The following is a 27,231-nucleotide window of genomic DNA, read 5'->3' as shown; positions in this document are numbered from 1 at the left end:
AGAGGGTCTTTAAGGTCTCTTCCAATGTGAGCTGATCTATGATTCTGCTGAATACATGACCCTGGTAGCACTCTGAAAAATTGTACAAACTATGCTAAACCAACCTTGTAAGGGAAGCAACATTTGATAAGGAAATAAGAAGTTTTAGAGGAATTTAGTCACATAAATACACATTGCTTGCACACAAAATAATTAGGGTTTTCCCAGAGCCTCAGAGGCTAAGAAGAAATATATTCAATTACAGCCACTCAAGTGTCTCTGTTGAAAGGGCTGTGTGTATACACACACATACATATATATACATACACACATATATACACATATATACACATATATACACATATATATAGAGAGATATATATTTTTTCAGTTAAGGGAAGCAAGAAGCAACAGTAAAAAAAGAGAAGCTCAAGTCTGTGTAGAAAACTGCTTAGAACAAATGTAATATCTCACTAATACACATCTGTTCTTCAGCTGATTTATAATTTCTCTTCTTATAAAAAGGAATTAAGCTATTCTATAATTCTAACTACTACCCTTCTACCACTTCATACTTCCATTATCTTGAAGGGAGGCCTGGGCCAGTGGAAAGTCCTACTATCCCAATAGCTCTATATTAGCATCTACACCTCATGTTTACATTCTTCTCACCCTGCAGGTAAAGGATGTGCTCATGTGAACATGTAATGCAGCCCAGACTAGCTCCACAGAGTGTATTAATTTGTGCTAAGGACCTGACACCCACACTGTATGTGTTCTGCAGTTTTACTTTTGACCAGCTGTAGTAAGGTCCCAGGGACTGAATACCCATTAGTGGTTGGAACACACTTTCTAATTTTATTCATTCCAACAGGAATCCAGTTTATGTACTGAAGCCACTTGGCTTTGTGAGCCAAAGTGCAGTTAGTGGGACAATTTAGAGGTTTTCTTTAAAAGAACACTCCTGAGCCAAATTAATATGTTCATATTCATTCACCCAGGGAATCATTTACTCTGGCTCCACATTAATCTATAGGCACCATGTCTCTTGCTCTTTGAGGCTGTGCCAGCTCATCCTGGTAAGCAGCATGGATCTTGAAGCTTGATGCTTCCTTCAGAGCCGAAGCAGTGTGGACCTCTGGCCAAGATTTAGCTCCCATTAAAGAAGAGAGTGCAACAGGAGCACATGCACTACTTGTTACAGGCAAAATGCAAGCCTAGTTGATAGCCCTCTGCAACAGAACTTTTCCTGGTGCTCCTTGGAAGACTAGAAAACACAAAGATCCCCAACAGTGTAGCTGAAAAAAGTTGTCAAATCACATTCATTTGAGGAGGCATTATCTACTAAGGAGATTTTTGGTGATTCCTCTGTTGCTCAGGGTAAGGAGGGTGTGGGAATATACTTAAGCTTTCAAGGCTTTCATAACAATTGAAAGTCCAAGGATACAGACCGTTATTGGTCTCACAGGGCTCCTTCACAGAGGTAAGCACTGCAAGACATATTGAGTGTGGAGGGACCTCACTAACCAAAACCTGGAAGGAATAAAGCTAACTAAAAATCCTTAAAAATACAGTATTGTCATTAGAAAATGATTCTGCCACTTTGGATCCAACATTGACCAGCAGTATATGATTAATACAGAAGCTACCAAAGGATTATGTTTCCTACTTAGATCAAATCACATCTCTCCACTCCGAGATTACTGTTGAACAGAAAGTCTATTAAAAGCATTGCAACAAAGCTTCTCAGACCCTCTAAGTATGCTCTTGCAGATCATGAATAGATCACTGGAAAGAAAGAAAAAGCATTACAGCATACTTAAAAGTTGTAAGGAAGAAGCTTAATATTAACAAGCAAAAAAACCCTCCCTCCATTCACATGTAAAATACTTCAAATAATTTTATTAACCTTAGGTGCATCAAAAAAAAAATCAGATAGAAAGGGAATGAGGAAAAATAGGGGATAAAAAGAGTGAAGGGTACCTACAGAAGTATTTTCATTATAATAGCTTTTCTGTGAAGCATCACATCATTTAAGTGTTACTCAAACTGAAAACCAAGTGTGGAATATCTTACCCAAAAAAACAGGAAGAAGGAGAAAGTACAATCCCTAACTTCACTAAATACTCCAGATGGAATAATCTTACTGATTTTAGGGGGAAATGCACTGCGCAAGGAATCTGCCTTTGTGGAGATACTTGATAATCCAATAACAATCCAATAATCCAGAACTAACACTGGTCTCTGACACAGAATATTTTTAAGTACAATGCAAAATAATAGAGTTAGTTTGGAACTATCAGTTTCAATGTGGAAAACTGTTTTCTTCCACATTAAAGGAATAATAAAGGAATATTTATAAGGAATATTTATATTTATAAAGGATATATTTAACTCATTAGGTGAATAGATGCTAAAAGAAGTAAGCAGCAGTTACACAAAAGTAATATGCGGTTATAAGTGCAGCATATAGACTCTGCAGCTTCATAAAATTCACCAGATTCGTTCTCTAATATGAATGCAGCTCCAACACTGTGTCAAATCACTTTCAAAGGAATCACCTTGTAACCCAAATATATTGTCATTTTCATCTTACACTATTGTTCTCCATGATCTTGTAACTTTAGCCACACAAATGGCAATATCCTGCACAGACCATCTTTGAAATGATAATGGTTCCAAAACTGTGACTTTCACACTTGGCACGATGGCATTTTGTGGATCAAAATATTGTCCACTGTTCTCCCTCACCATCCTTAGCAGTTTCAGCGGTTAAAGCTCAGATTCCAATTCAACCCTGTGTACCATCAGATCACAAGACCAGCCAACTCATGCCGCACAGAAAAACAGACACAGAGGTTACCGGGCACGCATGTGATTGTCACTGTGCTCACCGGGCCGCTCGGTCCTGTGAGCAGCGCAGATGTCACACGAACAAAGCTCCAAAGCACCAGCCTGAGCAAAATACTGTCCCCAAAGGTTCAGAAAACATCAATAGTTCAATATTACACAGAGAATCAATACTATATAGAGGTTATACACATAAACCCCGAAGGAGCCATAGCAACTGAACCTCACCTTTCAGCACCCACGGTATCAAAAGCAGGGACAGTAAAAGGTGCCTAATGCTTAGCGAGTCAACAGACTGCGCACGTGTATTTAGGTCACAACAATAAAGCCGTTTCTGAATTTTCCTGTGCTGATAAGACCCGGGCACGAGTTACCACATCAACCGCACACAAACGCCAGACAGGGGGCCGGCGCCTCTCCCCCACCGCTGCCGAGGGGCGAGCGCCCCAGGCTCCCCGGCGTGCCATCGCCAACTCGAGCAGAAAATGGCTGAGAGATCCAACGAGAGGGAAAGGCGGGAGAAGAGCCACCCCGGCGCGGCCGTGCCTCCCGCCGCACCCCCTTCCCACCGGCCGCTCCCCCGGAAACTCTGCGGCGGGGTCCCCGCGGGGCTGCGGCACACCTGCGCTCCACGCCGGCCTCTCTGCGGCCTCGCCCGCTGCCCCGCGGGGCAGCCCCCGGGGCCCGCCGCCGCCGCCCGCCCCGGCTCACCTGAAGGCGGGCCCCTCCCCCGGAGCCCGGCCGTGCGGGGCCGCCGCGCCGCCGCCCCTTTTGTTGAAGAGCTTCTGGAGCAGGGTGGGGGCCATGCCGCCGCCCCGGCCGGCGGCGGCCCCGCCGCGCCCCTCGTAGCGGCTCAGCGGGCGGCGAGCGGCGGCGGCCGCGGCAGCATCCCCGGAGCCGCTGCGGAGCCGCCCAGCATTCCGCGGAGGCGAGCAGAGGCGAGAGGAGGCGAACGGAGCGCCGGGCCGCTCAGCCGCGCCGCTCCCAGCGGCCACTCGTCACCTGACCGAGGGGCCGGGTGCTCCCGGCCGGCGGCGCTGACACCGGCCGTGCACCGGGCAGGGCAGAGCAAGGCAGCGCTCCCCGCGCCGCCGGCAGACGGAGATGGTGGGGACGGGGCCGCGGTGGCGCCGCGCCCCTCGGGCGGTCCCCATTGGCTGCGCGGCGCCCCCGCCCAGCCCCCAGCACGTGGTAAGGCGCGGAGGCGGCCTTAAAGGGACAGGGCCCGGCCGGGCCGGGCCGGGCCGCGTGTGCCGGGGTTATGCGCCCGCGGTGAGCGGCGTGCGCGGATACATCGAACCGGAGAATCGCGTGTGAAGGGGCTGCAAGTGGCCTTAAAGGTCATCTAGTCACAGATTGCGCTCCCATGGGCCCCTCATCTCCCACTAGACCATATTTCTCAAAGGCGTATCCAACCTGGCTTTGAATACCTCCAGGGTTGGGGCATCCATAACCGCCGTGAACAGCCTCACCAGCCGTTCCAGCTCCTCACCACCCATCACAGTAAAAGATTTCCTTCTAATATCTAACCTAAATTTCCCCTGTTTCAGTTTGAACCCATCATTTCTTGTCCCATCACTAGTTTTGACAGAGAGTTCTTCTCCGGCTTCCATGTAGGCCCCTTCAGATACTGAAAGGCCTCAAAGAGGTCTCCACACAACCTTCTCTGCTCCAGGCTGAACAGCTCCAACTCTCTCAGCCTGTATCCGTATGGGATGTACTCCAGTCCTCTTAACCTTGTGGCGCTCCTCTGGACTTGCTCCAACAGTTCCAGCTCCTTATGCTGGGGATGCCAGAACTGCATGCAGTTCTCCAGGTGTGGTCTCACAGAGCAGAGCAGAGGGGGGGAATCACCTCCCTCGACCCACTAGCCACTCTGCTTTTGATGTAGCCAGGGATTTGTTTGGCTTTCTCAGCTTCAAGCACACATTGTCAGTGTATGTTGAGTTTTTCATCCACATCCACAGATGGATAATGTGTCTTCTACAATACATTTCTCTACAGGTAGAACAGCGTTTGCATATGTATGTGTGCACACATGTAAATGATGTGTTTGTGATTTACAACGCTGTATTTGTGCAGTGAAGCAAGAACAAAGCACTGCCTGCGTCAGAAAGGGCTCCCTGCTTGGGCTGACAGCAGAATGTAGTGTCCAAGTGTTTCCCGCCCTTCTCACATCAGCCAAACCCACAGACTGACAAAAATCCATTGGGTTTCAGGAAGCTCACATCCCTCATTTTGCTCCATACACCAATCTGTCACTGGTCCAGGAAGATTTTAATGGGATTTTCTCCCTAGACAGAACTAGAATATCTGTAATGGAGAAATCCCTGGTATATAGTTGTAGAAGTACTGTGATTCCCTCGAAGAATCTGAACTTTTACTTTAGTCTTTGACCAGGTAAGCAGCAATATTTTTCCAGAATTAGGTCTGTTGGAATGGTGCCTATTTTGACACAGATCTATTCACAAATAATTCGACGAGGCTAGAGTATTTAGGTATCATTTGGAGCTTTATGTTTAATTTGAGGGAAAGGATTGTTTGTGTGGTTTTGCCCAGCAGCAGGATGACACCTTGATGTACCTAGCAAGAGAACATGACTTCAAATGCTCTTTTTCAACCAGCTAAGTCACTGCATGCTGTGGTGGGACAAAAACCAAACAAGCAAATCCCTCCAAAACCCCAAGAAAGCAGAATCACTTCCTGCTCTTTTTAGGAAACTGGAAGATGAGACATGGAGAATAGTGGTTATTATAATAGTTGTAAAGAAACATTACAGTAGATGTCTGCAAACTCAGCAACCAGTAGTGGTAGAAGAGCTGGTGAACATATTTTTGCGTCAGCCTTTCACTGTCTGGAGAAGCTGATTTCTCTTTAAAGTAACAGATGACTGTCTACTGGCCTAATAATCTGGTCAGCTGCACCCTTGATAACAGCTGACTGAATCTTCTAAGGCTCAACTGATCCTTTATGGAAGTCCATTCTCAGAAGGGCTTGAACCACTTCCTCTGTGAGACTGAATACCCAATGAAAATCTTTCAGCCTGGATGTTGTTACTGCCCCCAGTTATTAGAGTCAATCCACTCAAACAAAGCTGAAGGACCAAAGAGAGAGGGTGTGATGATGACAGCATACAGAAAGCTGAATAGCAGGGCATGGCTGGACAAGATGAAAGACATCATAGTTGATACAGTAATCAACACAAATGAGAATCTAGACATCCAGCTGCAGAAATAATTACTGGACTGCATTTCTCAAGGAACAGTCCTGTGAAACTTAGAAGTTGCAAACACCGTGGCTGCCCCTCTAAGGTCCATCAAGTGTTAGCAAGGAGTGCTGACCAGTGGGGGCGGAATCAGAGGCTAACAACCTGTCGTCTCCCAGTGTCCACACCACAAACATTTTGCATTTTACACAAGCATTTTACACAAGCATTTTACCCGTCCATTTAATTTGGACTGGTTGCAGTCTGGTCCTGTCAGCAGAATGCATGTCAGTGGTTGAAGAACACTGAATGTGTTTCTGAAAAATATGTGGTTTCGTTTCATCTGAAAATGATCCACTTTGTATGCGTGGATGTCACTCCAAAATGTGAAGCAAGACAAAGTCAGTGAAGACAACTGGGATACTCTCTTCACAAATAGCAGTGTAAATGCGCCCTACATATTGGCTGATGCTCAGTGCAAAATTAGTTCTCAGCGTGTTCTGTTAATGTGTGACCGTCACTACTGAAATTCATAACAACACATTAAGACACTAATGTTCTTAAGGTTATTTCTGAAAAAAGAAAACAAAAAGGGAAAACAGCAGAATCAGCAAAGGACTGCAAAATAATTTTCACAATCAGAATGCACTGTCACGCCCCAAACAGAGTTGGACTATAAAGAACACATAGCAAAACCAATGCAGTGATTTTTCACTAACCCCAGAGTGCAAAATAGGAGCAGATGTAAAGAAAATAGCCATATCAGCTGTCAAGCAATGATCATTTACAGCAAGATAGTGTGTCTACAGCCCTTACTCTTCTAGGAAATACAGGAAATAAAAATGGCATTTAAAAATCAAAAACTGATATTCTGCCTGAGGCTCAGACTCTTTATGTCCAGAGAAAGACAATTTAGTTGTTTAAACTTCAGTCAGAAAAGAAGCCAGATTCTCAATGCAGAAATGCATGAGACTTTGTTAGGAAACTGACAATACATAAAAAGGATCATTCAAATCCTGGCATCGCTGAATGCTTGGAAAAGCATGTCAGTGTTTCATAGTGCATACATCCCTCTAAAGATTCTCTCCTGAAAATGTAGCCAGGTTTAATAGCCAGGACAGGCAGGATTAAAAGCCAAGTCTCCTAAGTCACACCTTGCTTCCCCATCACTTACACCTGGATGAAATGTTGAGTTCCTTTATGGATGCTTTCATTCCACTCTGCTCAGTCCTGAATGCACAAATCCAAAATGTTCCTAAACCTCTGTTGTCAGAACTAGGTTTTGGAGGTACTGCAAAGAGAAGCGAGAGGCCAGAACAGGTAAACTCTGAAGATTTAACAGAAAGTTTGGTAGCCCAAGATGTTTGTTTATGATTTACTCCTTAGTGTGGTAATTCAAGCTGTTTAGGTTACATGAACACAGGTAAGTATTGCTACACTTTGTAATGCATCAGCAACATTTTTGATTCTGTAAAATAAATAAAATCCAGTTTTTAATGCCAATTCAAACATGCCAAGTAAAATGTGATATTAAGAAATACCCAGAATTATTCTCTCACCATATTGTTATTATTACTATTTAGCACATTAAATCTAAATTACTCTCTATAGAGGATTTAAAAACCTATTGTAAAATGTATTTCACTTCACAAGCACAGAGAGAGACTGACAGAAAAGGAAAGCTTGGGCTTGCAGCCCCCTGCAAACCAGCTTACTCATCCTTCATTGAAGCATTACATAACTTGAGCTGTTGCTGCAGCAACTTTCCCCAGCCCCTGAACAGAGCCACAAAGGTGCTGCCATAACACAGACAAGCAGTTTCACTATCTCTTTACATGGAACACACATTCAGTTAGAAACCAAAGAGAATTTGAAGGGCAATAGTAATTTAATTGTTTAAAAATTACTGGGAAATATTGATGTATGTTATGAAACGTGTAATTTTCTGATATTGTCTGTCTTTGGTGTTAAAAGAAAAGAGAAAGGCCAGATGAGGAATGTCTTTTTTAATCACCAAAATATAAATATCAAGTAATATAGAGAGAATTGGATTGTGTGAAGGTGATAAGTACAGTCCTCTGGAATCATTACAGTACATAAATATCTTGTCAAATTTCCTAAAGCAAGGGTACACTACTTTTTCCTTCAGAAGAGCCTGAAAATGTACATACTTGTGAACGTTCAACCACTTGTTTAGAACCTGGTTTGGTTCCTCTTCTCAACAAAGCTCCTAGCATTGGTAAATTGTATTTGTAAGTCTCCTGCCCAGGACTCCATCCAAAGTCTAGCTGGAAATCCTCATGTCCCAGATTTTCAATGGCGAAATCTGCCATGGGCCTTCCTATTTGCTGGCTGCACTCTTGTCTTTAAGTCCATGCAGATGTAGTTCACCTGGAACTCCATTTTACCCACATTATGTGCAGACCAAAACCATTTTCTACATAAGAAAGACTGCAGTCATTATAATTGATATTTCACTACCTCTTGGTGGTAACTGTGATAAACATGCATTTACATGAAATTGCAATAATATCAGGACATACATTTGTATCAAAAATTAGGACAGAAATTTAGCAACAAAACTGATATCCTGCAATGCAGTGACCAGCAGGTAGCTGACACTTTGGGCCTTTCCTTGAAAGCCATGTTATCAAGAAGTTACAGGCACCCTCTTCCATGCCTCCTCACATCCTGAGGTCCTAAGCATTAATCTGAATATTTGCATCTAAAACATGTTTTAAGCAGACCTAAAATATATAGCAAAAAAGTCTGCTTATTCTCACTTGGATCTTAACCATTTCTTCAGGGATCAGCATATCTGAAAGTTAGTGACAAGTAAATGCATGACTTTATTTTCAGTTTCTGTCATGTCATCTCTGTGTGGAAATTTTTCTTTTTAAAACATCCTCAGACAAGAACATGTAGTTCTTTCATTGTTTAACATTGCATTTTAACTAAGCTTAGAGGAATCTGCACTAGTTAGTAACTGCTCGGTATGAGTTTAATCTGGGCCCTCTTTATTCAATTTTATGCAGAAAAAGACTTGGTGCAGGTGGGTAACAATAAACCTGATGGTGAAAAACCAGATTTATTTTTCCTGTCTCGTGTGTCTCTCATGCAGGTGACATGCTTAATGTGCCAGATCACATGGGAACAGGACATGATGCACCCTGTGTGTCACAGGGCACTGGGAAGGCTGAGTGGCTGCTCTATTTCACAGCCAGCAGTGAAAGCATCCTTTCCAAGAATGTTTGCATGTTGGGAGCTTCTTGATAGCTGTTCTGAAAAGCTGATGAGGTATATATTTCAATTGCTTGTCAGATGGATCCCATCAGTACTGCACCATATTCTGAAGCTGTGGTTCAGCCCAACAAAAACCTCACATATGATTACTTCTGTACAAAGCAAAATGGTTTTTAATATCCTTAGATAAAGCAGTCCTGCACTGAGCCAAAGCACTCATTTCCAGTGGAATTAGCATATTTAAGCCTCTATTTTCTTTACAGTGTCAAATACAGATTTAAAGGTGAAAAAAAGCAAGAAAAACAAAAAGAAAAAAAAAATCCTAGTCTGTATGTATACACATTTGCCCATCTTAACACAATCTGCAGCAACTATAAATAATCTTTTTTTTGCAGTTTATTCCTTTGTGAATGCAAATTGACAGGCTAGAATAATTTTGAAATAAATCCGCTTATTGCGTATTCCATCAGACTACCCGTTTTAGAATTACATATGCATTTCTATGCATTTATCAATGATTGCTTGCTTATTTAGTTAGCGAAGGAAGAAGAGGTAAAACCAAAGATTTTATAATAGGCTGATCTTTGAGTTTAATTAGGCTAGAGGGTCATACTCCAGCAAGTATGATGTACTTGGTAGAAGGGAGACCTGTACTTAAAGCCATTTGCTTCAGGAGTTTAGGGCTCACAACACGTTTATCTGTTGATAATACTCAAACTACTTTACTGGGTAGCCAAACCTGTATGAGTGGAAAAATAAATATGTGAATCAAAAAATTAACAGACAGTTCAGTTACAGTGAGCATTTTCAATGTACTGTTTTACAGGCAAGCGACAGTGCGTTATTTTTCTCGGCCCCAGTCAGCTCTTGAGTGCCCGGCTTGGGCACCTCGGCTTCTCTTCGGGGCCAGCGCTTGTCGCTATTTCTGGGCGCTTCTGCTGCCGCGCTCCGGGGCAGGCTGGCCGCGCTTTGCCGTCGGCGCAAGGGAGAAAACAAAGGTAGGGAAAACGTCCAAATCCGTCCGCGTGGCAGCTGGATGCTTTAATGGTTGCAAGAGACGCAATGGAGAAGCCACAGCCCGCTCCCAACCTCGCGTGGAAGAAAGTGGCAAAGGAACCAGGGAGGGAGCGGGATGATATAGGGGTGGGACAGGGAGGACGGGAGCCCTCTGCCCAATGGGGGCAGGCGCCGTGGTGATGACGTGTACCACAGCGACCAACGGGAACACGGTGGGGGCGGACACGGGGCTTTGGGGCGAGTGGGATCGCGGGAACGGGGTGACGGACACAGAATCCTCAGGAATGGGCAGGGAGTGGTTACAAGAGTGACAGGGGGAAGCTCCAATGGCAGACAGCCTGGAGCTAACTACCGCAGGGAGGGGGAAAACACGGGGGATGCATGAGGATACACAGAACTGGCTAACTAACAAAGATCAGAACTCCTAATCTGAACCCAAACCCGGGATGCAACACAGGCATTTACTACATAAACTATTGGAAATGTCAAAAGATAAGAGGTATTTTGGTGATAGGAAATATTTTTAAATTACAAGATCACAAAGGATTAGAAGATCACAGGGGTGATTTTACTGCTTGAAAAGAGATTTTAAAGGACTTTATAATGGAAGTCTGACTTTGTAAGAGGTTATTTGTATTTAAATTCAGTGTATAATTTAATATATTAATTTGAACATGAAATCACTCAGTAAATTCTTGACAGAAGTCACATCATGCTTGTTTTTTTTACAATCTGTCAATGACTATAAATTAATGTGAAACTAATTGTGCTACTGCAGTGCTTGGGAGATATTAATTCAGCTCACATAATTTCCAAAATCTCCTACTGACACTGAGAAAATCACTTGAATTCTCTCTTGTTCAGCTCACATCTCCAAATTATCACGGAGATGTCTCTTTCTTTGTACCTCTAAAGTACCTTGCACATAGGGACTTCCAAGCAACTAGTGTAAGAAGAATTACTCATCTAGAATCTAGACTATTCCAACTTCACCAGCAAAAAAACCCTGTAGGGACTGAATATGTCTACTCCTGGAAGAATGAATCACTGCTTCTTCCTGAGAGGAAGCTGCCAACAGCTCTTGCGGGGGACACACACCAACAACACACACTTTACTCTGCTGTCTGCTACAGAAATCTCTTATAGACTCTACTCACTTGGCTACCAACTGACTCACTGAGATCACAGAATATTTTAGGTTGGGAGGGAGTTTTAGAGGTCTTCTAGTCCAACCCCTGGCAATGAGCAAGGACATCTTCAATTAGACTAGGTAGTGCAGTAGTGCATTCCTGCACATCCTGGCCTTGAATGTTTCCAGGGATGATGCATTTGCCACCTCTTGGGGCAACCTGTTCCAGTGTTTCACCACCCTCATTGTAACACCTTTCTTTTATCTAATCTAAATTGACCCTTCCTCTGTTTAAAACCATTAGCCCCTGCCATATCACAACAGGCCTTACTGAAAAGTTTGTCCCTATCTTTCTTATAGGCTCCCTGAAGCACTTAAAGTGCTCCATTAAGGTCTCCCCCAGAGGCTTCTTTTCTCCAGGCTGAACAATCCCAGCTCTCTCACCCCTTCCCCATAGAAGAGGTCCTATAATCATCCCTTCATCCCTTACATGATTTTGGTGTCCTTCCTCTGGACTCGCTATAACAGGTTGTCGTCCTTCCTGTGCTGAGGACCCCAGAGGTGGATGCAGCACTGTGGGTGAGGGTCTCACAAAGGTAGAGTAGAAGGGCAGAATGGTCTCCCTCATACTACTGGCCATGCTGCTTTTAATGTAGTCCAGGATATGGTTGGCTAACTGGGTGGCAACTGCACATTGTTGGTGTGAGACCACTTCTACAGCACCCCACTTCATCTGTGCTAAGTGTAATGATAAAAATATCTCAGTCAGTGACTGTGGCCAAATGCCTCATGAATTACAGATGACTCAAAGTTTTGGTGGCCTCTGACATCGTGGAGCATGTGAAATCACTGACACAGCTGCATGACCTGGCTCAGAGAGAGAAATGCCTGAGTGTGGTTCCACTGATTGCTCACAAAGTGTTCCCAGATGGTAGCAGATGGCTTTTCCTCCTGTTAAGGGTTCCCAGATGCAATGAGTTACAGCACTCCGTGCTGATCACCTCTCCTACCCAACATCTGTGCAGATGTGTGGGAATGATTACAATGCAGTATATGGACTGCAGTTATTAATATGAATGCTACTTTATATTTTCTTTCAATATGAGAATTACAACTGCCCTCTGACACATCCAATATTGAGAACATACTGAGAGAGAGATGAAAACTAGCTTGATGAAGCTCAAGTCCAAACATATAGACATGAATTACAGGAGAAAGCCTTTGGAGAACACAATGAATCAAAGAATGAGAGGTTTCTGGAATGGATTAGAGGAATCCAAGAAACAAAGAGGCTCATTTTGATCAGCAGCATTCCCAGAAGGATTATAAGTTTGCAGGAGTCAGACCCCAGCACTCTTCTGCCCCTTCTATTTTCGCCACATGTACCTTGCCTCCATGATGTCATGGAGTAGAGGATGTGGCCATGTTGAACCATTCACCTGCTTGGGAATCCTACACCTTGAGGAGCCTCCACCAAGTGTATTGATAGTACTCACATCCGTTAGCCAACATAAATGTCCGAAAGAGATTGTTTGCCTTGGAGCAATTACTGTGATATTCATCCTTTGGGATGAAACATATTTTGTTTTCAGACCTTAGGAAGGCAGGAGTTATTCTGAATATCTACATCTTTATGGGATAACAGTCACTTCTGACAATTCGCCCATTTTACCACGCATCACCACTTTTCACACAGCCTGCCATTTCTCTCATAAAATATAAATCCAGGCAAAACCTAAAATCTCTCTCCTTCCCCATATTTCCTTGTGTGTGTATAAGCACGTGTGTGTATATAACCCCGAGGAAACAATGCTCCTTCTCTGCGGATTATCTCCGAGTCACTTAAGGCCGCTCAGAGGCAGGACTAGGGGCGGACCAGTCCTGCAGCCATCTGCGGGCTCCTGGCCCGGGGGACCGGCTGCCCGCCCCCGCCGGTGGGAGGAGCGCCGAGCCGCCCCGACCCGCGGGCGGCCGGGATCGCGGGCGGCCGAGCGGGCGGAGCCACCGCGCCAGCGGGCAGCTGCGGCATGTCGCACCCGTCCCCCGTCGCCCGGCCCAGCAAGGCCAGCAACCCCCGCGCCTTCTTCGATGTGGACATCGGGGGCGAGCGAGGTGGGGAGGGGGCGCGACGGAACCCGGGCGAGCCCCCCGGGCCGGGGCGCTGTGCGGAGCGCGCGGGGCCCGGCCCGGGCGGCGGGAGCGGCGGGAGCGGCTCGGGCCGGGTCGGGCCGCAGCGTTCAGGACATGGGGGGACCCCAGGCCGGGCCGGGTGCTGCCCTGCGGGCTGCGAGCGTACAGCCCCGGCAGCGGGAGGAGGAGGAGGGCGGCCCCGCCGCGAATGGGCTTCCCCGCGGGGCTCCTCCGCCAGAGCGAACAGGCCCGAGGAACATGGCGAGAAAGGCAACATGGCAGCACAGCCCGGCCGGGGGGTGCCGGCGGTGCTGCCGGGGGTCGGGGCGCGCCTGCCGCCGCTGACCCCGTGCCGCGCGTTCCCATGGCAGCCGGCGCTGCCCGGCCTCGGCTCCCGGCGCTGCCCACGTGTGCGGCCGCTCCCGCGCCGCTCTCCACGTGCTGCGCCGTGCCGAGCGCGGCCAAGCTCGGAGCCGCCCCCCGACTCGGGCCCCGCCGTGGCCGGGGACCTGCCGCAGCACGGCGAGCCTTGCCTGGCTGCCGGGCCGGCAGTGGGGGCTGCGCGGTGAAAGCTCGGGGAAACCGCAGCCCTGGTTCTCTTGGCAGCGCCAGTGCTGCCAGAGGTCATTCAAAAATTTGGGCAAACGATCAAAATGGAAATAAGGAAACAACAGCAACTTAGCTGGGGTACTACTTGAAAGCGTAGGTTTAAAAAATTTACATAGATAAAGATAGGGACTGCCTAAATCTTGTAAAGATACTGCTTTTCACTTACTCATTCTGTTACTCAGAAGAATAAAAGAAGAAAGTCTGTGAGATGATTTGCCTTTTATTGACTTTCAGTTGTCTAATTTGTTTTCATTCTTGTATTAATTAGAATCAATATATTTACATTTAGCTACCGGTAGAGTGAAGTTATGTTAATTAATTGACTGTGAGGCTGATGAGAAAACAGGAGCGTCAACTGATGGAGGCTGCTAGGAGTGAGAAATTGCTCTGTGAGAAGCCAGTTTGTGAAGGGATAACAATTCAGCACAGAATCCATTTATCAGCTATTACAGGATCTGTTAACTACTCAGGTTTAATTTCCTTCAGTTAAAACATGTACATCAGTTGTTCAACAATTGCTTGTGGTGCCTCTAATTGTAAATAGCCACTATTCATATGCATATTAAGTATCACTGTGTCTTAGTAAAATTCAGGTTTAAGAGAGTGAGGAGTAAAGGATGTGTTTAGCATAAGCTTTTTTATGGATTAAAAGTCTCCACAAAGCAGTCTTTTTGTATTGTATCTACTTTTGATTGAACAAACTACATATATACTAAAATTGACATAAGTGTCCATATTAAAATTAATAATTTGGCTTTAATATACGTGTGTATGATTTCCCACACACCTTTTTTGGCAGAAAATGCATTTGGATTTTTCATTAGTTTTTGGCAGTATCTGTCTTTATTTCCCCTACATTTTTCTTGACAGGGGAATTCACTGTTGGTAATCACATTGCTAAAACCCCAATGTAACTCTGCAAGCAATCACCATGGGGCAACCCCAAGATGGAAATTGAATAGTAATCTAAATAAAAATAATAATTATAAAGCTTGAAACATTAATTTATGTTGACATATAATGCTCAATGCATTGCCATGCCAAGGACAAGACTTAAAAATGTCTTATTCTCTGTCATTTCAGTTGGACGTATCGTCTTTGAATTATTTGCTGACGTTGTACCTAAAACTGCTGAGAATTTCCGTGCATTATGTACAGGAGAAAAAGGAACAGGGCCTACCACTGGAAAACCTCTCCATTATAAAGGATGTCCTTTCCACAGAAGTAAGTTCTGTGAAATCCTCCATTTTGCTATTGGTAACAAAAGTTGTCTACCATGAATATTTGAAATAATATTAAATAATATTTCAAGTACTTGTTAAAGAAATAACTTTACTGAAAGAAAGTTTTTTACTTTTTAATCCTTCTAATGACTATGTTATTACCATGCACTGACAATAGTAGATTAAAAATTTACTAGTGATTTTGCAAAACTACTTTACTCTGTGTTGTAAACAGGTGGAAATAAATTTCAGGTAAAGGTTTAAATACCAAGTGATATCCACATAACTGAAAAGGAGTACTTAGGTGACACTTGGTAAATAAAAGATGGATTTTGGTTACATTTAGGTGTTGGTGACAAGGATTGCTTTTCATCTTAGAATTGTTTGTTTTTTTTTTTTCCTTGTGCTTTTTTGCCTTGTTGATACATTTTACAACTATTTTATTTTACAGTTATTAAGCAGTTTATGGTTCAAGGTGGAGATTTCTCAAACCAAAATGGCACAGGTGGCGAAAGTATATATGGTGAAAAATTTGAGGACGAAAACTTTCATTATCAGGTACTCTACTGAAAACACTAATTCTGTTCAGTTGTGACGTTTCAGTGATGTTACTCCTGCTGCAGTAATAACAGTTGTCAGCATTGGCACTAACCATTGGTACCTGAGGGAAAATGTCTGTTCATTGGTACTGTCACAGGATCACGTCCCTGAAGATGACTTCGTGTCTTTATATTTTTGGTTGTTCTTTGAGATCTGGAGGTAATTATGAACATGATACAAATGATTCCCATTTCTGCACTTCTCTGAAAATGTTGTCAAAGTGCCAGAGGTTTGTTGAAGAACCCATTTGGATCCTGTACAGAGTCTGAGAGCTTGATTCCTGTTATCTATTTGCCAAGTATGGTAGGATTTTACTGGGAGTTTAAATGTCTCTGTTATGTAGAAATTCACTGGCTCTTGCACTTAATCCAGCAGCCCTGCAGTGTTCTCACCCACTGTCTCAGAAAACAAAGAGGTGTTGATATTTGAGGACACTGGAACTGTTTGTTCTTGTGCTGGTTGCACAGACTGTTGCAAATTGCAGTAAACTGCAAAACTTTTGTCAGTAGTCAGCTTATCATCTCAGATCAATCCTACTAGACCTTTCTTGATGCCACTTCTCCAGCTAATGGCTCTGCTGTTGCGGAACACCCAGCTTACACAACCCCAAGCACTGTTACTATGGCATAGTTTTGCAAGGCTTGGATCTGTCAGAGAATCTGATTTTGTCCAGATTTTTTTTGCTCGCTTTGTAAGCTTACAAAATGACAGCAGAAACCATAATGGGAAAGAAACTCCATCTGTTTACGGTGTTTTTCAAAACGCAGCAAGAAAATTCATGAGTGACAGCAGTTTTCTTTATAGAGATTCTTATAATTTGTGACTAAAATTGATACTTGGTCCCAGACGAAATGGGGTTGTATATAAGTCAGGAGATCGAAGGCACTAGACTGCTTTCTATAATTTCCAACTTGTCCCCCCACATCTTTACAGACAAAAGGTAAACCTGCAGGTATTAGGCAACACCAGAACTTACTGTTACTTGTTTTGTTTACAAACCATTGCTGTCTAGCGTTAGCTGTAACTGGGGAGAGAGGGGGCGGAAAAGCTAAGATTTATAGGTCTTGGGCAGTGAAGCAGTGACCAGCCTCAGATGGTATTTACAAAAATCTGCTATGGGGCAACCTTTCTGTTTAACTTTTTTGCCAGCAACTACAATGCAAAATGTCAGATATTTGTTTTGGAGGTAGCAATCCTACTAGCTGCCTTGTCTTGCTCTGGAACACAGGCTCCTCTGTCATTTGCCATCTCTGATTCCTAGGGCAAGTTTCAAGGTTAGAACAGACAAAGCCAAGATTCCAGTAGCTTTCTGTTGGCTGGGTGTGATTCTGGCTCTCAGCTGTAGAACCTTTTCCTGGAGTTCTGAAGCCAAATCCTGACTGAAAAGATTCAGACTTACTGTGCCTTATGACCAGATGAACAGTTCAGGCAAGGAGTTCTCCCTACCACTATGGAAATCCAAACACTGTGTGGGAAAACAATTTTCAAAACAACAGGTTCTTTAAACTGATAGAGAATGTAGGGAAAAACCAGATGCTTAAATACACCAGGCTCAGACTGTTCTCTTAAACTAATCAACCTCTCAGTGCGCTCTGAAATCTGTTTTTTTGTCCTCTGTGCTATCATCATTTTTTGCCCCTCCTCTCCTTCCGACAGTATCAAGTTTCTTAACAGTACCACAGCATGAATGCTTTAGATGTGTACCAGTGTCTAGGTATAACAGCCTCACTTACATTAAATGGAGTTCTTTGCACTTAATAAGCAGACCAACTTGGGGAGTATAGTATCTTCATGGCTGGGTTGTGCCAGTTAAACAAGACATTCACAACACATAAGAAAAATACATTTTTGCAGTGCAGAATACTCTCTGTGATGGGAGAAGAAAACTCTTAGTTCAAAAAAGGAAGAAGTACTTGCAAGAAACAAGATAAACAGTGTCTTCTTACATTGGGCTGTTCAACAATTTTCTTTTAATATGAGGCCTAGTGGCTTAAGTGGCAAAATAATTAGATAAAAATCCCAACAGACTAAAATCTGTCTCTAGGAAAGTGAAGGACATAAAAAAATGCCCAAACAAAATCACCAATCCATGAATTTTAAAGACCACAGTCCTCTAATCTCAACAGTTCTACACCATACTTTGTGTGAGTAGCCCTTATAGGATGCACATTACATACCCATCTTAGCAGTGCAATATTAAAGTTGGTTTCAGTAGTGTTTAGCCTCATTTCTTAAAGCCAGGTCTTAAATAATTCAGTGAGGAACTTCACTCCTTTCTCAGGTGATCTGCCTAAACTCATCAGCTGTGTAGGGGATGGAGTGTAGAAGCAGCAGAAAGGTGTTACAGCATTAAGTCACATGTGGCTGGCTTGCTAGATTGGTAGGGGGCAGGTAAAGACCCAGAGCTGAGCATTTGCCCCCTTCAGTCATGGTAGGTAAAATTAGTTGGCCACCTATGTAGTTGGTTTACCAAGTTGCTATGGCTGTCCTGGCTATGTTTATGATCAGCCTTATGGAATCTTCCATATGGTTTTACAACATATTTTAGATGTTGATGGTGTTTTTTTTCCCCCAAATGCAGCATGATAAACCAGGTCTGCTGAGCATGGCAAATGCAGGACCTGGTACTAATGGCTCTCAGTTCTTTATTACAACGGTGCCTACTCCTCACCTGGATGGGAAACATGTGGTGTTTGGCCAAGTGATCAAAGGAATGGGTGTAGTTAAAATACTAGAAAATGTTGAAGTAAAAGGAGAAAATCCTGCTAAGGTAAGTAAAATGCAAAGCACTGAGGGATGATGTTTATTATTTCATTATATGATGTATAACAATTTCTTCTAAATTCTTGATGTAGTATTTAGAACTTTTAAATGGTAGTTATTTTTACTAACTTGTAATTTCCATTTTACTGTCCTTGTTAAGAGGCTTTTGTTCTTGCACTGTACATTTCCCTTGCACAAACCATTTATTGCTCAACACAGCTGTGAGGGTGGAAGCCTTTGCCAGAAGTGTAGGATGGGCAATGAAATTAAAAGGTGGAATTCACAATCCCACCTAAATGATATGTAATTCTTGTAATTTTTATGTCAGAAGTCATGTTTCTGAAAAAGCAATTGGTGTGTAGGTCATAGCAGTTTGTGGGTGTTTGATGAATTAATACCTCTAACTTTAAAAGACTTGGCAGTTGAAGAAAGAACCATCTTCTCTAACGTAGTAGAACTTCCATGTCTTGTTTTTTGCTGCACTTCAGCTTGCTGCCAGTTCCTCTTCCAGCCTCCCCGTGAAGCGTGGGTATGGTGTTTTTGCAATGCTGATCCTCTGAACACAACACTTTGTGTGATAAAAGCCTTTTGATGAGGATAGGCTAATGCTGTGACGGGTTTTTGAAATAAATGCACCCAAACAACAGATGAAAAAGCCTTTTTATGGAATTTCAAAAGTTTCAAAGAGCACTTGGAAGTTACTGCTTTTTAAAAAAATTGTCTTAATGAGCAATATTACTATTTACACTTCATTTTTTCAGTTGTGTGTCATCTCCGAATGTGGAGAGCTAAAGGAAGGAGATGACTGGGGAATTACTCCCCAGGATGGATCTGGAGATACTCATCCAGATTTTCCTGAAGATTCAGATATAGACTTGAAAGATGTAAGTATTTTTCTTCTTGGGTATTTTACAGATTGCAAGACTTGTAGGTGATCTGAGTTACATGGTGTCTGTGATGATGTTCGTTACGTTTTTTTTCTTAAGAATGGATCGAAGTCCTGATTAAATGGTGACATTCCATTTTAAGAAAGAGAAGGCTGTGTGGGAAGGGATTGTTACCTCTTTTTTTTCTGTGCTAATTTCAGCCCATTTTTTCCTCAGTAACTAAAACCTCACTTAAAATTGTCACATTTATTTTTCTATTCTTGATTTCTTTTTATTTTTGTTTGTGCTGTAATGTCAGGTTGCAATTACTAGAACTCCATCCTGCAGATGACTAACTTAATGTTGTTATCTACACACTTTTTAAAATACTCACCCTTTAACAGACTCTGCCCCACCTATTAGAAATAAAGGATCGGCCTTTTAAAAAGGTTTTTACTACATCAGAGCTAGTTGTTCTTAATTGCCAGTAGTTGTTTACTTTTTCAATTGTTTAAACCTGCAAAAGATCTGGAGATAGGGAGCAGACTGGTGAAAGCAGCTCTTCTGCAGTTTTTTAGTTTCTCATGAAACTGAACTAGACAAACTGTGTAAGTCAAACAGTGATTTGTGAGATGGGAAAGAAAAGGGGGCTGCATGAGTAGATTCCAAATAGAGGATTAGTATAGTAAAAATCCATTTGAGCTAGAAAACAGACTCCTTGGCTGTTGAGAAGCACTTCAACTTCTGAAAATGTTTTTGGATAGCATTTGATGTGGTAGAGAATCAAAGTTGGCAGGTGCCTGTGCCCTTTAACTTAAAACTTGTTCATATAAACCAACTACAGAAACCATGGTGACATTGGTCTCACGCTGATCAGTTTTTGCCAAGGTTACTGATTCTAGTAGGGTAGAGTAGACAGCAGTAATTATAAATTATTGCCACTGGAGAAGCAACTCGAAGTCTATACAATTCTGGAACTAGAAATGATGGACTTGATAAAGACAGGCTGTTGTTCTTTTCTCCTTCCATTGATACTTCCAAGTGCTCAGAGAGAAGGAGAATTGTGTTGACATGACTTTCACTTAAGACTGTGTGCAGAGTTCACGTGAGTGATACTATTTTGAGAAGCAGGAAACAACATTTCATCAGGAATAAGACCGTCTTGGTTGAATACTTGGCTTGCTAACGTGTCTTCTTTTCTTTGAATAATGGTCAACACCTTTATATATAGCTTTGTGTGGGTAGCAACATTTAGAGAAAAGAGTTCGACTACTATGTGTTCTCTAGTATTTTCTCACTATTTATACTGTAGAAAAGCCACTAGGAATTCCGTCTTTCAGATCTTTGTGTTACATAAAGTAGAGAATATTACAGAAGTGGTATGAAGGTAGTATTTTGTCTAAAATTGGAGTATTTCTATTCTGAGATTTTATAAACCTTGAAAGAGGATCGGCTGGGATCATACTGTTAAACATTACTTAATTCACGACTTCTTTCGTAAATACATTCATACTTTATATTTCCCATCTATTTTATTAGGTTGACAAGATTGTGGCCATAGCAGAAGACACAAAGAATATAGGAAATACTTTCTTCAAATCGCAAAATTGGGCAATGGCAGCTAAAAAGTATAGTAAAAGTTTACGGTAAGGTTCTCATCACTCAATCAGGTAGTTCCTGTAACCCAAATTAATATCACTATTAAGCAATGATTTGTGCATTTAAAAAGTGCCTGGTGCAGTGCTCTTTTCTTTTTTAAACAAAGAGCCTTCTGAATCTTGAAAACATCTGGTTGATTTTTAGCTACGTAATCAATTAGGTCTTTGCTACTCATTGCTAGGTAAGAGGTATTGCTAGGTAAGGCAGGGAGTATTGCTTAGAACTGATTAAATACTTTTTTTATAACACTCTTGCTGTGCTGGTACATGCCTGTGAAGAAAAGCACAGTAGTATCCAGGGTAGTTAATGGACAGCAAGGAAGGGAAAAACTTTCTCTATGATTTATAAAAAAGTAGTAGGTGTAGCAAATTGATAAGTTCAAAAGACAAATGTAGCCCTTACTCATTCATTACTATTTTACTATTTTTTCTCTGAGGGTCCATACCATCATCCTGACTTCATGTATAATTCAGACTTGTCTTCAAAACCATAGTATTTCTACTTCTGTTTCCATAGTGCTCCTTTAATATGTTCATGCTTTTTGCTTTAAGAATATGAACATCTCCTAAAAATAAAGTTAAACTTCCTGACCTTTTTCCCAACCTTCTTAATGATCCCTGGTTAAGCAACAGTAACAATAATGAAAGAAAAAAAAGTCAGGCATATTTAATGCTTCAGCTGAGGTTTGAGCAGACTGGGTTTAAAATAAATGTCATATTTCTGAACCATAAAATGAATCCTTTAACTGCAGATATTAACCCAAGATGTGGTGTCTTGACCTGCCCTCAAAAAGCCCATCATAGAAACATAAACCCCAAAGTAAAAAGAATTTCTATGCAAACCTCTTGGAAAGCATACATAAAAAAGGCTGGAATGGATCTTTAAGGATCTTTGTGTTGTATCTGTCCATTTTCTCTCCCCATTCTTAGGTAAATGCCAGGTATAATTACACTATCCCTTCCAATTAGGTGTCCTGCTCACTTTTAAGCACACCCAGTGAAGGCTCTTCCTGTCTGAGCTGCTTTGGTGGTTATTTGTCCTTGTAGGTGGAAATCCTAGTAATTTTTCTAGACTAAACAAATCTGATCTTTCCAGCTTTTCCTTATAGATCATACTTTTATGGACATGCCCTGTTATTGTATCTTAGAATCTAATACTTTATGTCGGATGGTGACCTTTAGCTGGCACTTCACCAGAACTGATAGAAAAGAATAGCTCTTACCAGGGTGTCCCATGGCTTAGGTGCAATTTACCTGGCATACCATCTGAAAATGATGATTTTTCTTTTCACCTACAGTAACCATTATAATCTTCTGCTTTTTTCTTGTTTTATTGCTTCTTAGCCTTTTTAAAAAAATGCACTTTATATGTTGGAATTGACACCTTTTTTTTTGGAAAAAAATTTATTACTTCCTATTATCTCCCTTGATACTTACTTCACTGATTTGACTTGGAAGCTCTAATCTTATTTCCTGAATGACTGCAGTCTTTCATGTTTTGATGTGATTTAGAAATATTATACATGTGCTCCATTTGTTTTGAACATAATACAGATTTGTGTTATAACTCTCCTTACCTTTTTACTGTTTGCTCTTTCTTCTTGTTCTCATCTTTTGCATGACGCCTAGCAAGTGGAACAAGCACTGGGACTGCATCTCATTTACTTTTTAAGTATTGCTAATTTTTGTGATTCAAAGGTTGTACATAAACAACAAAAAAGACAGGGCATGCAAAAAGTGTACTTCCATAGGCACTGATCTACAAAGACTACGTTAATTCATGGCATGCTTGAAATGTGAATGTATGCAAGCATGATTTTTGTTTTTTAAATAAAGCTCACAGAGGCTCTATCAAAGCAACCATTAAGGAGTTAAAACTTTTGTATCTGCAGCAGGCCTTTGCCACTGGAAATAAAAACCAGACAGCATTAGTGCATTGCGAATTAAGAAATGTGTTTTCAAAACAGATGTAGTAACTGCTGTGGCTCTGTCCTGAACCAGTGTCAGTTCTGAAGTTCAGGAAAAGTCATGAAGGAGGACTGTGGGGAGAAGGTGGTGTTACTAATGCTCATAAACCACACTCCTTTACAAAGTAAAGTTAGCTTCAGATTTTTGCCACAAATGCCTAAGCTAATTAAAAGATTATTAAGGGAACTCAAGAAGAGATGAAGCTTCTTGTGAATGTGGAAGGTGCAGTAGTAGTGTTGATTTTTTGGCACTGATGAGCAATGTGTTTTTTGAGAATAAACTGAGATTAATTCTGATGTTTTCCTGCAGTAGAATAGTGCTTTTGTCTAAGAAAAAGAATGTGCTAGTACAGTGGAGGACCAAGAGTTACAGAAAAACATTCCTTAGTGAATTAATTGTTTTTTATTAGGGTGAGTTTTATGTATTTAGTTTAATAAAGATTTGTAATAGTTGAATTACACTTTTGAAGTAGTGTGGATAGGCTGGTTCACACGTGTCTGTGGAGAGATAGCTAAGGGCAGGACAAAATTGAAGTTGCAAGACTAATCCATGTTGTGTGTGAATCTGTTTTTCTGCAGGTATGTAGAAGCTTCTGAAGCAGTGGCAGAGGAGGCAGACAAACCCAAGTTAAAGACTGTTGCTTTGACCTGTGTTCTAAACATCGGTGCTTGCAAACTAAAACTGTCAGACTGGCAGGGAGCCATTGAGAGCTGTTCAGAGGTAAATGCAATGTTCAGTATTTTGGTCAAGAATTGGCCTGTATAGACACAAGACTACAAAGCTTTTTTAAAAAGTCTTCTGACAAGCTGAAGATTTGAAAGTAAACAAGTAGAAGCTCATGGTGAAGTTAGTACTACCTTTCCAGTATGTGGCTTTTTAAAAAGACTTTGAAATTGAAATGAATCATTAGAAACAAACAAAAGAGGGCTGTTGCTTACTGCCAGGAAAAATGCACATCGTTGTCAGTTTGGTTTGCAGAGCTACTACTTATATTACAAAGAGTTAAACTGTGTTCAGTGAAAGAGGAATACTGGAAGGTACAAACAAAATGCTATACTTGCCTCTAGATTTGACGGCCTCGTATTTCTTTTCATGGCAGGGACTTTCTAACTAAATAACTAAACTTTCAGGTAGGCTTAGTGGTGAAATAGAATGACTGAATAGGAAGAAAGAAACAAGGTAATGATAAATACGGAAAAAAAAACCCAGTAGAATTAAAGAAAAGAAAAGGAACCATGACATGGGCATAGTGAAAATGTAGTAAATTTGAGGAAACTGTAAATAATTCAGTAAAGCTCCAATAATATGAAGGGAAACAGATGAAGGAATGCTCTTATCTGTTAGCAGAGGATCTTGAGCTGCATCTTCTAGGGCTTTGTGCTGAAAGCAGGAGTCTCAGCTAATTTGTGTGTGAGGTCATTAGGAAGCTGGCTTGCTTTCTAGCTTGCTGATGATGGAAAACCTTCATAAACGTATATTTAGAACGGACAAATGGGGAATGAGGAAAGAAGAAAATAGGTAAAATATTGTGTAATGTGATATCTGTCACCTAGAAAATGGTAAAAACTGAAACAAATGTGTTACAGGTAGAAATTACTATAACTAATAATACTTGCCATTGTGGGAGGAAAATCACACTTCCTTTTTTAAAGAGTAAACAATTGTTAGATGAAGGCAACTCCATAGCTGTAATAGATTTCTCTAAGTTATTTAGCTTATGTCTTATACATGTGTCAGTGCTTTAATCAGAACACCAGTTTCCTAAAATTAGCTAATAAAGTTCTAGGTAATTGTTAATGAGAAACTATACACTTTCACTTTTATGATTTCACAAGGCCAAAAGCAATTTAAATTAACAACCTGGAATACATGCATTGTTTGGTGTAAATAATGAATTATGAACAGCTGAACCTGTTCAAACAAACCTTGCATTGAAATAGCTGTAAGCATAATGGTCAAGGTAAAACCAGAGAATGCTACCTCTGTGTATACAACCCAGACAACTAATTCTTAGCACAGAAGAGGCTGAAGGCTTTATAGTAGGTGGATCAATAGGAACACCCACAGTAATACTTCCTTTGTATTAACAGCCAATACCCAAGTGATTTAAAAAAATATGGATGTGTTATCTATTAATGATTTAAAGTTAATAAATTAAATTAATTAAGCAACACATTGCTGTGAAGACATTTCCTCTAAACAATGAGAAACAACATTCTTTAAAATAATAAACACACCACTATGGGACTAACTGCAATAAAAATGCAGATCTTCAGAGGCAAAGTAACAGCTAGCTGACTAAATTATCTGACGTATTCTGAAAAAATAATCAAAGTAATCAAATAGTGGAACAATCTCTTTTCCCAGCCACTGTATTTCTATTTTGATACTGTCATATTACAGCTGGCATATACACATTGTTGAAAACATTCAGCTCATAAAAGGCGTAATGACTGGAACTTGGCAAAGTTCCTGAAGCATGATGAGATAGATTGCTTGCATGTATTTTTCTAGCCCACAGTGAAAAAATCTTTACAGGAAATCTCTGGGTTTTATTTATGATGCCATTTGAGGAGGTTTTGGTGCGAAGGAAGGAGCTGTAATAGAGAATTGCCCTGTGAGACTCAAGGTTAGGATAATTTGAACTGCAGCAACTCCTCAGCCTTGACAGTTATCTATATATACACACACACAACAGCTGTTCCATTTGGGCCTGTGTGTGCTCATCCTTCACAAAAGACCACTTTTGCTGCATCGGTACTGAAGCTGATTACTTGCTATTCATTACAGCATTCCTTTTTACACAGTTAATGTTTTGACAGCTTACCCTCAAACCAACTGTGAAGATTGTCTGCTGGTGTGAATTGTGCCATTTGTGGAGATGGGAGGCTGTGAAGTATAAGAAATGTTAATGTGACAATTTTATTAAATTTACAGGCTCTTAAAATAGATCCAGCAAATACTAAAGCTCTCTACAGACGGGCTCAAGGATGGCAGGGAATAAAAGATCTCGATCAAGCACTGGTAATGATCACTTCTTTTTTTTCTTTTTAAATTTAAAATTCTGTCAGATCATTAATTTATAATTTTCTTTTATTTAAGGCTGATCTTAAAAAGGCTCATGAAATTGCCCCTGAAGACAAAGGTAAAATAAGCTGTTTCTTCTAAAATCCCCTTAAGAATTTAACAAAGTCTCCAGGATAGTATTCAGTTGGAATTCATATCAGTGTGATGCCTAAAATGCTAGCTTCTGAAACACTGATGTTCTGAGCACAGAACCCACTGAGGTGAAAAACCTGGTTTTATACAGCAGTGATGTTTCTGTTGCACTGGAAAACCTGCTTATGTAGGTCAGCAGCATTCCTCTTGAACTATGTCTGTATCTCACAGGGCTTTTACTAGCTTAATTTCCTGCTCTAATTGGGTGAGATTTTTATCTCTTAAGTTGCATGTTGGCACCAACACCATGCTTGCTGCATGGTCCTCTATGAGGTTACCTTACCAGTTGAGACAAAGCAAGGGACAAGGCTTTTACTGCTAGTATCTGACCTAATCAAAGATTAAATAAAGTTTTATGAAATTACATAGGTAAGTTCCAGCAGTGACCTGGTGTTAACCTGTGAGGAGACCTAATGTAAAGAGATTACTGTAACTCTGTCATTTTCTTTCTGAGCAGCTATCCAGACGGAAACACTCAAAATAAAGCAGAAGATAAAAGCCCAAAAGGAGAAAGAGAAAGCAGCTTATGCTAAAATGTTTGCTTGATTTTTTTCCCCTAAACATTTAAATCTATGCACTAATTCACGCAAAAGGATAAATGGAGCTGCTTCTTTCATTTGCTCTCTGCTGCAGTTTTCAGTCGTTACTACACGAAAGTCTAATAATAAAGACAAACTGTTCAAAGGTGATGTGGTTTTCTCTTTTTTTAAGCTGTAGTGACTTGTGTTTTGCAACTCAGGTATTTTTCTAATGTGTAAAGCAATGGTGGTTG

At 41.5% G+C, this 27,231-nt stretch overlaps 3 protein-coding genes across 4 annotated transcripts in view; 2 read left to right on the top strand and 1 right to left on the bottom strand.

Annotated features, from left to right (window-relative positions):
- The window catches only part of FNIP2 (folliculin interacting protein 2), a 50,503-nt gene extending 46,868 nt beyond the window's left edge, over nucleotides 1–3,635 (bottom strand). The window contains exon 1 of the mRNA XM_053940793.1: nucleotides 3,541–3,635. Within this exon, the coding sequence (XP_053796768.1) occupies nucleotides 3,541–3,635 (95 nt within the window). The remainder of the gene's footprint in view (nucleotides 1–3,540) is intronic.
- A 3,474-nt stretch (nucleotides 3,636–7,109) lies between these two features.
- Nucleotides 7,110–10,413, top strand: LOC128787467 (uncharacterized). Its single transcript, XM_053941629.1, has 3 exons — nucleotides 7,110–7,354; nucleotides 9,156–9,331; nucleotides 10,104–10,413. The coding sequence occupies exons 1-3, from the start codon at nucleotides 7,220–7,222 to the stop codon at nucleotides 10,411–10,413; spliced, it is 621 nt and encodes a 206-aa protein (XP_053797604.1). The 5' UTR covers nucleotides 7,110–7,219.
- Nucleotides 10,414–13,377: 2,964 nt separating this feature from the next.
- PPID (peptidylprolyl isomerase D) lies at nucleotides 13,378–27,148 on the top strand. 2 transcript variants are annotated; one of them, XM_053941437.1, is made up of 10 exons: nucleotides 13,378–13,535; nucleotides 15,246–15,386; nucleotides 15,837–15,943; nucleotides 18,567–18,755; nucleotides 19,510–19,632; nucleotides 21,154–21,260; nucleotides 23,819–23,960; nucleotides 26,178–26,264; nucleotides 26,343–26,385; nucleotides 26,917–27,148. In XM_053941437.1, the coding sequence occupies exons 1-10, from the start codon at nucleotides 13,451–13,453 to the stop codon at nucleotides 27,003–27,005; spliced, it is 1,113 nt and encodes a 370-aa protein (XP_053797412.1). In that variant the 5' UTR covers nucleotides 13,378–13,450; the 3' UTR covers nucleotides 27,006–27,148. The 2 variants fall into 2 exon arrangements, with proteins under 2 accessions (XP_053797412.1, XP_053797413.1); XM_053941438.1 differs by lacking the exon at nucleotides 13,378–13,535 and adding an exon at nucleotides 14,082–14,240.
- Nucleotides 27,149–27,231: the final 83 nt, after the last annotated feature.

The sequence above is a fragment of the Vidua chalybeata genome, chromosome 4 (genome assembly GCF_026979565.1).
Source record: "Vidua chalybeata isolate OUT-0048 chromosome 4, bVidCha1 merged haplotype, whole genome shotgun sequence".
Lineage (NCBI taxonomy): Eukaryota > Metazoa > Chordata > Aves > Passeriformes > Viduidae > Vidua > Vidua chalybeata.
Note: the sequence above shows the minus strand (reverse complement) of the source record. Positions and strands in the feature narration are given on the sequence as shown.